The sequence below is a fragment of the Rhodnius prolixus genome, unplaced genomic scaffold, assembly GCF_049639745.1.
Source record: "Rhodnius prolixus isolate KJV_2025 unplaced genomic scaffold, Rpr scaffold_13, whole genome shotgun sequence".
Classification (NCBI taxonomy): domain Eukaryota; kingdom Metazoa; phylum Arthropoda; class Insecta; order Hemiptera; family Reduviidae; genus Rhodnius; species Rhodnius prolixus.
In genome coordinates, this window is record NW_027411583.1 from 1,111,346 (window position 1) to 1,126,445 (window position 15,100).

Sequence of the window (15,100 nt, forward strand, 5' to 3'; positions counted from 1 at the left end):
CAAAACAAAGAACCCCCCAAAAATACTACAAAAAAATTCGTAAAAAAAAAGACACGACAAGGTTTTGATCTAAAACGGAAGTTTGCTATTTTTAATTAATTTTTTATACGAGTATCTAGTAAGCGAACGTCATTGTGACCCAGAGCGAACTATCCAACTCCAGTTGGAAGTCCTTCGTAAATGCTCCTCTAAGTTTCAAATTTTATCTTCCAAACTTAATAAATGATTCCATTTCAGGTTAACAGTTAAAAATAAAAAAAATCAAGTCTTCAAATCTGCCCATTTTAACTCACGAGTACACAAAAAGATGATCTTTTCTAAGGATTCAAGATTGGCAAGGAATCGATCAAATAAAAAACAAACTCGTCTTTTTTGCCAACGTTTCGACAAATATATTGTCTTCTTCAGGGCCTGGATATTAATAATAATAATAATTATTATTATTATTACTATTATAAAGTATTTATTGTATTTTACTGTTTATTTTTTTATTACTGATTTTTACTGATTGTCTATGTTACTGACTCTGTAAATTGTTTTGTATTTGTAATATCCAGGCCCTGAATAAGACAATATATTTGTCGAAACGTTGGAAAAAAGACGAGTTTATTTTTTATTTGACCAATTCCTCGCCAATCTTGAATCCTTAGTTTCAACAATTTATGGTCACGAAACCATTCTTATTATCTTTTCTCGCAATCCCTACGTCCACCATGAGACTAAAGATCGCAGCTGGCCCGCCTAGATTTCCTTAACCAAATTCTCTGCCCATCAAAGTTAACTTAAAATAAATAGAGGAGTAATCCCCAATAGCTAGAATCCTACTAAATGTTTTTGTATCAAGCCATTAATTTTATACGACTACAGTGGTCAAAAAAAGTATTCATACACTTAAGTTTTCTTACTTTATCTACTGAACTTTTGTTTATAGGATGACTATTTCTTCAGCACTGCAATCGAAGATAGTAACAATGAATTAATGCTCTCATTTTCTTTTATAAACATTAAGAATTGATTAAAAAGCAGAAAAACAATTTATTGTATGCAAAATAAGTATTCATACACTCAGTCTGAATGTTATAATTAACGCAAAACTAAAGACCTAATATTTTGTAAGCAATCCCTTTGCATTTATTATTGCCTGAAGCCTCCTTGGCATAGATTCCACCAGGTTTAGTGTCTCTTGAGATGTGATTTCTGCCCATGATTTCTTTAAATTGGTTATGAGCTCTTTTCTGGAAGAACATTTCAATTTTCGAATTTTCCGCTCCAAATAAGACCATGAATTTTCAATAGGGTTTTATTTTTCTGCTTTTTAATCAATTCTTAAGAAAACTTGGTGTATGAATACTTTTTTAGACCACTGTATATCTATTCCACATGTCTCCGTTTGAGTTGTTAATTTAAAAAAAAAAAAGAACAATATTTGATGTTTTGGGAAAGCTGCATGTCAAAAAATCTTTTTAGTTTGAATCTAAAACTACAGGAAACCAATTACGAAAGGAAATAAGTTTGTTCACACTCAAGAAAATGGCCAAAACAGGGGAAAAACAGGCACTTCCGTTTCGCTGATTTAACCAAAACCTTATTATCTAGGTCCCCTTATTGAAACCTCAAAGAAGGTAATAAATTTGAACGTCCAGTAAATTTTCTATTTTTGAATTATGATGGATACAGATCACACTTTCTTCTACAAATCTTTTTCTTTTTTAGCGCCTTAACTTTAATGTGCATTTCCGGTAAAAAAAAAAAACCTAAAATAGCCAAAAATGGGCGGAAAATACTTAACACAAGGAAAAAGAAGAAAATATTTAGACTAACCAATTTCCTCGAAAGTAGCCGCTGAAGTGGGCGAGGTGAAGCCATTAGCATTACAGTATTGCATGACGAGACTAGCTAACTGAACACTGTGATGCATTTACATTCACAGAGAGAACTGAACTTGTTTACAAAGCAACACTTCTCCCCACCATTAACTAAATACTCGCATGGCTCTACAGACTGCAACTATATCACCACCAAGTGTTCAATCAAATTAGTAATTAAAAGGAAACTATAGCTGATGGTAAGGCTGGGCTGGTTTAAATCAAATTAATCGCGTAATTTTTTGAGAAAAGAGTCGATTCTTTTACTGGCCGGTTTTACTTCCGGTTTTAACAGATTCAAATAATTCAAAGTCTTTTTCTTCTATTTCCGGAATAGTCTTTTCATCGATAATTGAGGTTCCAATAAATTAAGAGAAGATTTAAAATTATAGCAATTGCGTACAGATTAAACTAGTCCGTAATATTAGGCTACTAAGGTCGTTTCAGAAACTGCAATTTACATTATATTCGATAAGATAACTGCATTGAACACGTTCTGCTAATCTGACTTCAAATATTTGTCTCTCCCCAAAAGTGATTTTTTTTTGAACTCCTTAATTTTACACAATAAAATGTTACACAGTAACCAAATTTTACTGTATATAAACATAAGCTCTTTTATCATATTTTGTCGTAACTACCTTTATCATCAAGATAAGGCTTTTTTCCCTTTTTTTTTTTTCAATTTATTTGCTATATTTACAACTACAACAAATGTTGCATCAAGTAAATTTAATGAAACTGGTTAAATTCACATGAAAGTCGTGATAGAGCAACCACCCATTGGTGGAACTCTTTCTCAGTGGGTTGCACTCACATCAGTAGGTCCCTAGGGCATTTCCGCTTCAAGCGACGAGGAGGATTGTCTAGAAGGTTAGGAGAGGAGAGTTGTTGTACAAGAGGATGGAGAGCTAGGAGGCTGTGTACGACGCGGTAGCAAGACTTTATTAGATCAGAGACAAAAGGGATGTGAAGGTCAGTGTGTGTGGTAAGGTTAGAAATGTAGTATGGAGCATTCAGGATTTAAGACTGTGTAGTGTCTGCAGGCGTTTGGAGTCACGAGGGTTTGGTTGAGCTCCACATTTCTGCTCCGTATGTCCGTATGGGTCTTAACAGGGTCTTGTATATAGTATATAGTTTGTGATTCAAGTCGAGTTTGGATCTGCGGGTCAAGTAGTCTAGTAAGTAGCTTGTAGCGTCTGTTCACGTCTTGTCGTTTCAGTAGAGTATGTGGGGTTCCAGGTGAGTCTCTTGTCAATGTACAGTCCTAAGTATCGTACTACGTCAGCTGGAGGAATCGTTACACCATTCAGTTGAACTGGTAGACTCGCAGATTTTCGTAAAGTAAAAGTGGGATGAAAGTGTAGCAGTTTTTCCCTTAATATGTAAATATGTTCCCTTTTAATTTGTACTAATGTTATATGATGAGTGTATACAGGCGCCAAGCTTGAAACCACTATTTCTGTACTCTTTCATTTTTGTGTACATATGTAAAGTTTTGTAAATAAATCATAATTATTATTATTATAACAAATTTTACTACGGTTGCTTAGATACAAAAAAAGATGATGGAATTCTGGCGTTTAATCAAAGAAAATACTAAAGTATGGTAGTATAAAACTAGATCAAAGCATATTTTATGAAATTTGGTATTTAATCAAAACTTTTATTATTTACATAAGCTCCATTAAATTAAATATATAAACATCAGGTGGCTAAACAATGGTTGACATTGCCAGACACATCTATAAATATACAATAAAGAGATAATGGTGGTAGTACTGTTAAAGAGTCTTTGTGCCTTCTGTTTTCAATTCCTGCGTTAAAACAAAATCTTAGGGGGAGGGGTATTTCCGGTTCAGTGATATTGTTCATAAGTCTTTTTTACTAATAAGCCCCATGGTGGCATAGATTCAAAATTTTAAATTATTAACAATTTTATAAGTTTTCTCTTTCTCAACATTAACACATAAAAACGGAACCATTTTTGCTCAGATGATTCTAAAACAGATACTACCAGCGGAAACCCAATTTCGAACAGGCAATCGCGATGTAAAAGTAAAAAATTGGTGACTAAATTTGAGTGCAAAAGTGTGTTATCAAAAGAAATTAAATAATGAATCAATATCAATAAAACTGCAGTAGAAATTTTTAGGATGCTTAATCCCATTTTTAGTAAGCGTACACTCTGTTAAAAGAGATAAGGGCAGATTAAAAGTAAATCAATTCATGAACATGAACTCATGAACTAGATGGCGCCAATAAGAGGGGTTATACTACGAGGGTCGTTTGAAAAGTCCGTGCAAAAATAAAAACTACTTAATTTTTTGGGGTAAACCTTTTTTATTTTTCAACATAGTCTCCTTTTAGGCTTATACACTTCGTCCAACGCTGCTCTAGTTTGTTGATCCCTTCCGAATAATAGGATTTGTCCAAGTCTGAAAAATAGCCATTCGTTTCTGCAATCACCTCCTCGTTTGAATAAAATCTTTTTCCCGCCAGCCATTTCTTCATATTGGGGAACAAATAGTAGTCCGAGGGAGCCAAGTCTGGAGAATAGGGGGGATGTGAAACGAGTTGGAACCCTATTTCCATTAATTTTGCGACCACAACTGCTGAGGTGTGAGCTGGTGCGTTGTCGTGATGGAAAAGGACTTTTTTGTGGGCCAATCGTGGGCGTTTTTCTTGCAGCTCGGTTTTTAAAAGGTCCAATAACGATGAATAATATGCACCTGTAATAGTTTTACCCTTTTCCAGATAGTCGATGAGGATTATTCCTTGCGAATCCCAAAAGACAGTCGCCATAATCTTTCCGGCCGAAGGAACGGTCTTCGCCTTTTTTGGCGCAGATTCCCCCTTGGTAATCCATTCTTTAGATTGTTCTTTGGTCTCAGGAGTGTAGTGATGTATCCATGTTTCAACCACAGTGACGAAACGACGCTTAAAGTCCTGCGGATTCTTCTGGAACAGCTGCAAACCGTCCTTGCAACACTTCACACGATTTCGTTTTTGGTCAAAGTGTGAGCAATCGCGGCACCCATCTTGCGGATAGCTTTGTCATGTCCAAATGTTGATGCAAAATATTATGTACCCGTTCATTAGAGATGCCCACAGCACTAGCAATCTCACGCACCTTCACTCTTCTATCATCCATCACCTTATCATGGATTTTATAAATGATTTCTGGAGTAGTAACCTCAACAGGGCGTCCAGAACGTTCAGCGTCACTTGTGCCCATATGGCCACTCCGAAAATTTTGAAACCACTTATAAACTGTTCTAATCGAAGGTGCAGAGTCACCATAATGTTTATCAAGCTTCTCTTTAGTCTCCTGAGGCGTTTTGCCTTTCATAAAGTAGTGTTTAATCAACACACGAAATTCTTTTTCGTCCATTTTTTGAAAATCACTCGACTTTCTCGATTCAAACGAATGCCAAACACAAAGAAGGCTGAAACTTGGTGTGTGTTCTTCCAAGAGATGCTACTAACTAAACATAACCTCGATACGCGCCAGTGGTGCTATCTCTCTGACTTTGCACGCACTTTTCAAACGACCCTCGTAAATAGTATACCCGCAATACTGAGCTGTATTGAGGTGCTGAGCGTTTGATTCCTATTACAGGCGTTGAAACACATGTTACCTATCCGCCTGCACGTCATCTGATCCAAGGTGTTAGGCATAAGGATGCTTGAAAATAATAGGCATTAATAAATCAACTAATTACTTTATAGAACAAAAAATCAATTTCGAAGAGGTAAACTCAGCTAAAAAAGGTGGTATAAAATTTAAGTAAATTCAAAGTAATGTTTAATTAAAAAGAAAAAGCTTAAAAACAAGTTATTAATTTCTCTGTACTAATATTATAATTATTATTTAGTGAAATTGTGGTAAAATAGAATAAACTAAATATCCAAGAGAAAGTCGTATTTAAAAACAACATTGTCAAACATTTACATAAGTGAAACAAATTTAACATGTTTCATAACGTGTAGTGAGACCACGGAGATCTCTCTCAGCCTTCGTAACTACAAAATACTTTCCCAAAGTTTGACGGTAATACGAAAGTCTGGTAACTGAGAATACCACAAAAATTTGCAAAATATAATTTAAACTAATTTGATTGGTAAATATTGTAGACCGGAAGTATGTGATTGGGCAAAAAACAAAACAAAAAGTTATGGAAATCACTCCATCAACTTTCACAAATTACCTCCTCCTCCAACTACTTTCTTTGGCGAATTTCCTCAGAAAACTTGATAACTTTCTAATTTAAAAAAATTATTTTAATGTCTAAGAGATGGGTGTTTACGACGTTTTCTAATCAAGAATTTTAGAATAAGTTCATCTGATCCCTAGTGAGAAGCGTTTTAAAGACATCCACATTAAAGAAGTCTATTGAATACATGGGGTCAGAGCGGGGTAAGAATAAGTGAGGTCTCCTCAGGCGTCAAATTACTGAAGGTGCCAATAAAATCAGTTCACAGAAACATGACTGAAAATCTCAAAATAATTAAATAATATTTTTCTTCGGATACGTAATTTTAGCATCTCCTAAATTCCTACTTATTATTGGTACAAGAGAGACTGGAAAACACTTTACATTCAAATAGCGATTTGATAAAAAAAACTTTTGTTCTATCAGGTCATTGACCGTGTTGTCTGTCTACGAGAGAACACTGTTCGGAGCCTGGCAATGCTCTAATGAAGAAAAAAGAAGAAGCTTCTGTCGCCAATTACCTCAGATGTTAGCACGCCTTAAAAAAGCAGAAAAATAATCTGACTCAAAAAACAAAACAAAAAAATTTCAAATCCTAATTATTTGAAACATAAACAGAATCAAACTGAAATCTAACATTCTGATCAATAAACGCATGCAATAACAAACTAATGCTTCAAATTTTATATAAATTGTCTACCTAAAATAACAAGGAACCAAAATAATAATAATAACTACATAAGAAGGGAAGGGATTAGCTATGAGGTTAGCATACTGGACTCTCACGCGGAGGTCCCGGATTCGAATCCAGCTGCTGACCCTTAGATTTTCTCTTCCTAGGAGCTTCTTACAGCTCACTGTCCGGTGATGGACAGTGTTGTCTGTAAAGAGAGAACACTGTACGGAGGCCGGCAGTGCACTGGAAAAAGCTCCGGGCGCTAATAACCTAAGATGTTGACGCGCCTTAAATAATTAAAAAAAAAAAAATAATAATTACACAAGTAAACTGAATAAGTCAGAAAACATCTCTCAGTATTAATTAATATAACATAAAAAAATTTGCTGTAATTCTAATAATTATTATTCAATAATAATTACAGCAAAGATTAGGTTATCCTGATTCTTTCCTGTTACTTTTAAGATAAATATACAAATGTGTATTTCTATGGAAATGAATTGAACTTAAAAATAGATTAGAGTAAAATGTAACATGGTAATCTAATTTGAAAAACAATAATAGATATGCGGGCGGAAAACGCTGTTTGTTATTATCTATTAACTTGGATCATATATTTCTGTCCGTATTACATTTCACACTTGTAACCATGTGGTAAAGATCTATTTCCTATATGATCATAAGGAAAATTCTATTCAAATATCCAAGTAAATATTAAATATTTTAATCCAGTTCGTTATTCTTAACAATATTTAAATCCTTTTATCAAATGAAATTCCGTTAAATATCTTATTTTCTCGGCAATATTTACGCAAATAATAAATAAACTTTTAGAAACGTAATAAATGTTAAAAGTAATTTAACTACAATAACTTTTATTCGTATTGGCAATGACAATAACAGTTCCCGGAAAAGGTCAACATTAATATTATTATTGTCTAATTGTCTCTGGGAGATTGGCAACACAAATACACTTGGCACAATTCCGTACTGTTTGTACGGTTATATTTAAACTGTGCACTCATTATAGATGGACAATACTAGATTTGTAAACAAAAACATTACTTTGGGGATGGGAGTGACTAAGTGCGTTAGAACTTTTATTTCTAACTGTATTTAAATAAAAACATGTGGACCATGCAATTTATACATTATATACTTACATTATACATTTTATATTACCTTGTAAAGTTACTAATAAACCATATAAATATTTGTACGAGTTTACCTTGATTTATAACCTTCACTATTTATATTTGTACATTGAGGAGTGTATATTCTAATGAATGGAATAGTGATATAGAGTGACTCACTTAATTGTAAATCCCATAGTGAATTAGATAGTCGATTTTTGGAATTAGACCTCCTTGGGGGCGGCACAGGTGAGGTGGACACCATATTCCGGTGATGAGATAGCGACACAAACAGAGAGAGAGAGGAACTAGCTGAGGAGAAGTAAGCCGCTCACCGGTCACTAGACACTCACACGAGATCTTACCTACTATTAATACAAGGATGGCCACCGCCATACAGATCTAGCCACCGCCGCTGCCCCCTCCTCGCAGCACACCTCCACAACCCCTCCCACACTCTCTCTAACTTCCTCACTGAGAGAGCGCCCCCAGCACTTCCGGCCACTGTCCGTCTTGCCTATTAACACTGCACACCACTTAACTAAAAACATTACAATTTTATACTTTTCTTTTATTTACAACCTGACAATTTAATACTTAATTTTGGCAGCTCATTAGTTATGGATTTGGTCATCACATGATCAGGTAAGCACCGATAATTGAGGCAGAAAGTGACCACTAAAATAACTATACTACCACAACTTGTGCGCATCAATTAATGGTTAAGACTTAGAAGAGTTCTTACTGAAATCAAGTGATATATATGGTGACAACTAGGAGAACAAGAAGATTTGGCAGCCTACAAGCTGCTCAGCATGTTTTTAATGGCGTAAATAACTTTAAGTATTTGGGTGCCACCCTTACTTCAAAAAACGAGGTAAAGGAGGACATAACCAGTCGGATTGCAGCTGCAAATAGGTTCCTGTGGACATTAAGCCCGATTCTCCGAAAAAGGGACATCTCGAGAAATGCCAAACTCACCATTTACAAGACCCTTATCAAGCCAGTCCTATTATATGGCTCAGAAACATGGACGCTAACCTCAGCGGATGAAAGTACGCTGAACTGCTGGAAGAGAAAGGTATTGAGAAGGATTTATGGCCCGGTGGTGGAGAATGGTACTTATAGATGTAGGAAAAATGCTGGAGCTGAGGGAGCTTTTTAAGGAGGCGAACATTGTAAAGAGCATTAAGCTGGGAAGACTACGCTGGTTGGGACACCTCCACAGAATGGACCAAGGTAGAGCACCTCGCATCGCCTGTGAAGGGCATCCCGGAGGCAGAAGGCCTAGAGGGAGGCCAAGACTAAGATGGTTGAACAAGGTGGAGGAGGACCTCTCCAAGATAAATGCGGGAGGATGGAGAAGGAAAGCGAGTGATAGTACGACTTGGAGTGAATTGTTGAAGGAGGCCAAAGCCCAACAAGGGCTGTAAAGCCATGGAGTGAGTGAGTGAGTGAGTGAGTGATATTTTACAGTAACATGTAACTTATTAATACAGTGATACCTCGGTTTTCGAACGACTTGACTTTCGAACAAATCGGTATTCGACCAAGAAATTCGAGAAGATATTGTCCTGAAATCCGAACAAACATTTGGAACACCACCGAGATGAGCCGAGTTGTTTTTATATTTACACTTTTAGATCTTATTTCTTGTTTAGATAAATGTTTTTACATAAAATATAGAAATTAGGCCAGTAAAACGGCATATTTCTGGAGCTTAGAAACAAAATAAACTATATAGTTTACATTATTTCTTATGGGATAAATTGTTTCGGTTCTCGACCAAATTGGTTCTCGACCGCACTTCCGGAACGAATTGTGGTCGAGAACCAAGTTACCACTGTATTTAACAAATCGAAACATGAAATCGATGCATGATGTAGTGTAAATCAGTTAATAGTACAAATTACTGATGGTGGATGAATATCTGAAATCGATCCAGAAAATATGACGAATAAAACTATATTAGCCAGCACTCTAGATCTAACCACATTTACAAGATTTATAACAGGTTTTTGCTATCAGTTTTTTTTTTTTTATGATTTAAGGCGCGTCAACATCTAAGGTTATTGGCGCCTGGAGCTTTTTTCAGTGTACTGCCGGTCTCCGGGCAGTGTTCTCTCGTTACAGACAACACTGTCCATCACCGGTCAGTGAGCTGTAAGAAGCTCCTAGGAAGAGAAAAGCTAAGGGTCAGCAGCTAGATTCGAACCCGGGACCTCCGCGTGGGAGTCCAGTACGCTAACCGCATAGCTAATCCTTTCCAGGGTTGCTATCAGTTATAAAATCTATTTCACATTTATAGGTTAAAACGTTGTGTTATGTCTTGTTAAAAAAAAAAAAAAAAAAAAAAAAAAAAATTGTAATAATTTAATATTTAAGTAGCTAGCAAATTATGGCAGTAGATTTGGTTTTTAAATGAAGAATACTTGTATATGTGGCCCCATTCAGGAAGTGGGGCAGATGGAGGATCAGGACTAATAAGGAAGTCAGAGATCTTTATGATGGTCAGAATTTAGTTGGCCTTTTCAAACGAGGAAGGATTAAGATGTTTAGGTCACTTGGAACGAATGGTGGGGAGGAAAGAATAACCAAGAAACTCTTTCTTGGACATCCAGGAGGGGCTAGGAGGAGAGGGGGGAAGCCTCCGGGTGAGATGGCTGGACAGTGCTGAACAGGATCTAGGAGGTTTGGGCTTGAGAAGATGGTGAAGAGTAGCCCAAAAGAGAGGCAAATGGTACAAGATTGAAGCGGCCAAGGTTCTTCATGGACTGTAGTGCCAAACAAGAAGAAGAGGGTTTTCTATTAGTTACAGAGTCTTGAATTAATTATTTATTATTCGTAATTAAGAAATATTAGATAATTAATTCAGAAAAATGTTATGTACAATATAATAAAGAAAAAATATCGCAAATTTTACGAGTAGTTAGTATTGTTTATTCTTTGCCAAGCTTTAGACTTAGGGAGTAGATCATCTTCAGGGGTTTTACCAACTAGAGTCGACTCTCGATAAATCGAAATCCATGGGACTACAGGAAAAATTCGAATTAACGAGACTTCGAATTATCAAGAAGTTTGAATTATCAAGAAGGGGGGAAAAAATTCGAATTATTAAGAGTTTTTATTATGTATATATGCATGTACATACGTATATTGAAAATACGTATGAGCTTACCTAAGTTTTAGACAAATATAGCCTCAAGTAAAATAGTAAAAATAATGAAAACGACAAAAAAGAACAAAAAAATTACATATGTATTAACCTTTCAATAAATAATAATATACATATGTACCTAATTAAAAAAATGAAGAACAGTTTTTTGTTACAATGTGGCTTGACTTAGTCAGTGACTTAGAATTGTAGAAAGCGTTGATGGTGGAATATTGAAAGTTTTGGCGATATCTTCTTTTTTCGAACCACTTTTCACGGCCACGATAATTTTATTTTTGTCGGACACAGTAAGGGAGACGTACTTCCCATCGTGACAAACTAAGAAAGAGAATTGGAAAGTTAAACTGGGCTGGAAGGAGGGAAACATTACGCAGGAAATGGACAATAAGCGGAAAATGAGAAGTAAACATTACTAGGGAAAATTCGAATTATAAAGAGGGGAAGCGGCCTCGTTCGAATTATAGAGCCTTCTCCTCCCCCTGTTGTTAAGGGAAAAGGATTTCGAATTATTGAGCTTATCTAAATACACTGCATTTTTTCGATTTACCGAAGTTAGCAGCTGTAGAGTTCGAATTATCGAAAAATTCGAATTATCGAGGTTCGACTGTATAATATTTATGCATTCTTACATCTAAGGTTAGTGAAGTGTACTTATGTCAGTTCAAAAACAGTTAGGACAGAAGACACACCAACCTTAAGCTAACAAATAATGCAAAAAATATTATAATTGTTATTAACCATGACCCCAGAAGATACCTGAATCCTAAGGTCGAAAGCTTGGCCAAATTTAAAAGGAAAAAATTATTACTAAAATTGGTAATAAACCTTTCTACTTTTTGCATTAATAAATCAGTCACCCAAAAACGATAATTGAACAATACTCAACGATATATGTAATTTCACGATGTCGCCGTTTGCTTGACAGAAAATGAAGAAGAATCTTAATTATTTACACTGTTTAAACTTGAAACGTCCTTATTTAAGTATTTAACTAAGAAATTAAGTAACAAAAACTTATTAAACTTATTAAGTATTTAACTTAAGAAATTAAGTAACATAAAATAATATTTTATATTGGGCTGCCAGACGTCGCATGGCCGAAGTAGCCATTGACCGTGAAGGCATAGGACAAAAAAAAAAAAAAAATTAAGTAACAAAAACTTATTAAACTTATTAAGTATTTAACTTAAGAAATTAAGTAACATAAAATAATATTTTATATTGGGCTGCCAGACGTCGCATGGCCGAAGTAGCCATTGACCGTGAAGGCATAGGACAAAAAAAAAAAAAAATTAAGTAACAAAAACTTATTAAACTTATTAAGTATTTAACTTAAGAAATTAAGTAACATAAAATAATATTTTATATTGGGCTGCCAGACGTCGCATGGCCGAAGTAGCCATTGACCGTGAAGGCATAGGACAAAAAAAAAAAAAATTAAGTAACAAAAACTTATTAAACTTATTAAGTATTTAACTTAAGAAATTAAGTAACATAAAATAATATTTTATATTGGGCTGCCAGACGTCGCATGGCCGAAGTAGCCATTGACCGTGAAGGCATAGGACAAAAAAAAAAAAAAAATTAAGTAACATTTTAGCAATGGACTAATATTACTCCAACTTGGAGGTTTCATCCTTCATAGCAGGTTACCCATCCAAAGATGCAAGAAACTGACAAAACTACTGAAAGGAATTCCCCCATAATTACCGGAGACACTTTCCACGAATGAACATCTAAAAATTAATACTAATTACAAAGAAAAAGAGACATCAATCTCTTTGCATGAATTTTAATCAATAAATAGTGAGATAAATACTAGAAAAATAAAATAAATTCCTGAATTATTCTTAGAAAGGGCATTTAATGTGTCGAAAGATACCATCAGAGTGAATACAGATGATGTTCGTGGAATGGCAATTAATGAGATTTTTATGTTCAAAATAACAACTCGTAACTAGAATCTCATTAGTCATAAAGTTTGACGCTGACGCCATTAAATCGAAAAGTAACCTTCCAGAAAACATCACTCTCTAAGGGCGGCCGCCATGTTAAGCTCTCAGAACTCTAGCAACATACGTGCAAGGAGTCACACACTCGTATTGTTAAGTCACACTAATTCCAAACTTACAATTAGTTAAAATGCAGTGAGAGAAAAGGTATTTATTTACCTCTCTCTCCAAATTATTCTTAAATCAATGAAAAAAATTACATCCACAGCCCCTATAAAGGGTGTACACGGAGGAGTGGTCGAAACTTTGGGAGGTGATTCAGCAGCTCAAATGCAACAAAAAATATTCTCTTCACTTTGGCCTGATTCTCAATAGTGTCCAAGATATTTGCATTTTTAACTTTTCCCGACCGTACTCGCGTTTTTCACCATAAAAACGGCCGTAACTTTTCTATTCTTTATCCTAGACTAAATCTGCTTATTCCAAACGAAAGAGCATTAAATTTCCAATAAATCTGTTTAACCCAGAGTCTCGAAACGTTTCTTATAAACCATGAAATGTTTACTTTAATGTCTAAAAAATTCGTTCTCGATGCATTTAAACCCCTCTGTTCGGGGTAGGGTTTTATTAAAAACCAAAAAAAATCCATATGGTCTTGAAGCTCAAAAAATGCGCAACTTTTTCTGAAATTAAGTGACTCCTTGATTCATTAATCATTGAAAAAATGCAGTTGAAAGTTTTTTCAAAAATCATCGAGATCGAAATTTTTAGACATTCAAGTAAAAATTTCATTGTATATAAGAAACGTTTGAGGCTCTGTATTGAGCAAATTTATAGGAAATTTAATGCTCTTTCGTTTGGAATAAGCAGATTTGTTGTAGGATAAAGGATAGAAAAGTTACGGCCGTTTTTATGGTGAAAAACGCGAGTATGGTCGGAAAAGTTAAAAATGCAAAATATCTTGGACAATATTGAGAATCTGGCCAAAGTGAAGAGAATATTTTTTGTTGCATTTGAGCTGCTGAATCACCTCCCTAAGTTTCGACCACTCCTCCGTATACACTCCTGTATAGCTAATAAAGAAATTAGTTAAAAAATTTTTTCGAAGAATACGCAATTTTTAAAAATTGTTTCTTTAAATTTGGATATCTATTATTGTTTTTAATAATTAGTTGATATTTTGTAGATGGTGAAACAGTTTCTTGTTTTAAGTGGTACTTTAGATAAATGTAGTCACGTGCGTTATGCGTCATTCATTAATTTATCGTCGGCTACAGATACCGGAGTCACACCTCTAGCGATATAATCGTCTAGATATGCGCCGTGCCTAAAATACGGAAAACAAAGTTCGAACCTAAGATAATCTACTGCAATTATGGCAAGGAATGGGAATGGTTTGTGAACGTGCAACTAGAAAATAACTGAAATTCCATTATTAATGGAGGAAGCAAAGATGCGGTAAATGTGTATACGAGTATGCAGTAATTAAATTAAAGGTGGCAGTGGTTGCCGCCGTGGGAGGTAAATAAGAAATCAGCCTAAGGCACACTAGGCGTGTAGTAGTGATTTGGCTCCTTGCACGTACTGAACACGTGACCAAGGTTAGCTCTACAATGGTCATTGTATAAATATATAGTGGAACACGCCAATATACTAGATCTTGGAGCAGGACAGAGGGGCAAGCACGACGTCACTCGCCACTTAGTTATCTATTACTGGACATCTAAGGAATGTCTTATTATCTGTACTACTTGATCTCTAATCACGACAATTCGCCTCTACAAATTTTTAATCTCTTTAAATAGTCACAAATTATAATTCAAATGTAAAAGAATCAATTTTTCACATTATACTGTAAGGTTTTCGTCAAAATAAGTAACAATGAAACAAATAAGTCCTTAACCTAAAATAATTACAAAGGTTACCAACTTTTCGATTAAAATCACATTAAAAGGGTTTCCATACTAAAACGATTTGCATCAAAAAATGCCCGAAAAAACGTTACGTTGAAAAACACCCAACTTTGACAATTTTTTTCTCTTTTTCTATAAAAGATAAAATTCCCAAATTTTCTTTAAAATA

At 34.9% G+C, this 15,100-nt stretch overlaps 1 protein-coding gene and 1 long non-coding RNA gene across 10 annotated transcripts in view; one reads left to right on the forward strand and one right to left on the reverse strand.

The window, feature by feature from the left end:
- Window positions 1-15,100, reverse strand: part of LOC141447874 (paxillin-like) — a 144,925-nt gene that overhangs the window by 52,184 nt on the left and 77,641 nt on the right. The window contains exon 1 of one of the 8 annotated variants that reach the window (XM_074115777.1): window positions 8,072-10,016. The exons of 5 other annotated variants lie outside the window; for them this stretch is intronic. In XM_074115777.1, the coding sequence (XP_073971878.1) occupies window positions 8,072-8,156 (85 nt within the window). In that variant the 5' untranslated portion in view covers window positions 8,157-10,016. Of the gene's footprint in view, window positions 1-1,821; window positions 1,971-8,071; window positions 10,017-15,100 lie in introns of those variants that run through there. 2 more of the 8 variants (XM_074115776.1, XM_074115782.1) reach the window with 2 other exon arrangements.
- Window positions 3,300-6,793, forward strand: LOC141447880 (uncharacterized). 2 transcript variants are annotated; one of them, XR_012454653.1, is made up of 3 exons: window positions 3,300-3,514; window positions 5,488-5,639; window positions 6,509-6,793. It is a non-coding gene; the product is annotated as an uncharacterized lncRNA (long non-coding RNA). The 2 variants fall into 2 exon arrangements; XR_012454654.1 differs by having other exon boundaries at window positions 3,308-3,514; window positions 5,488-5,620.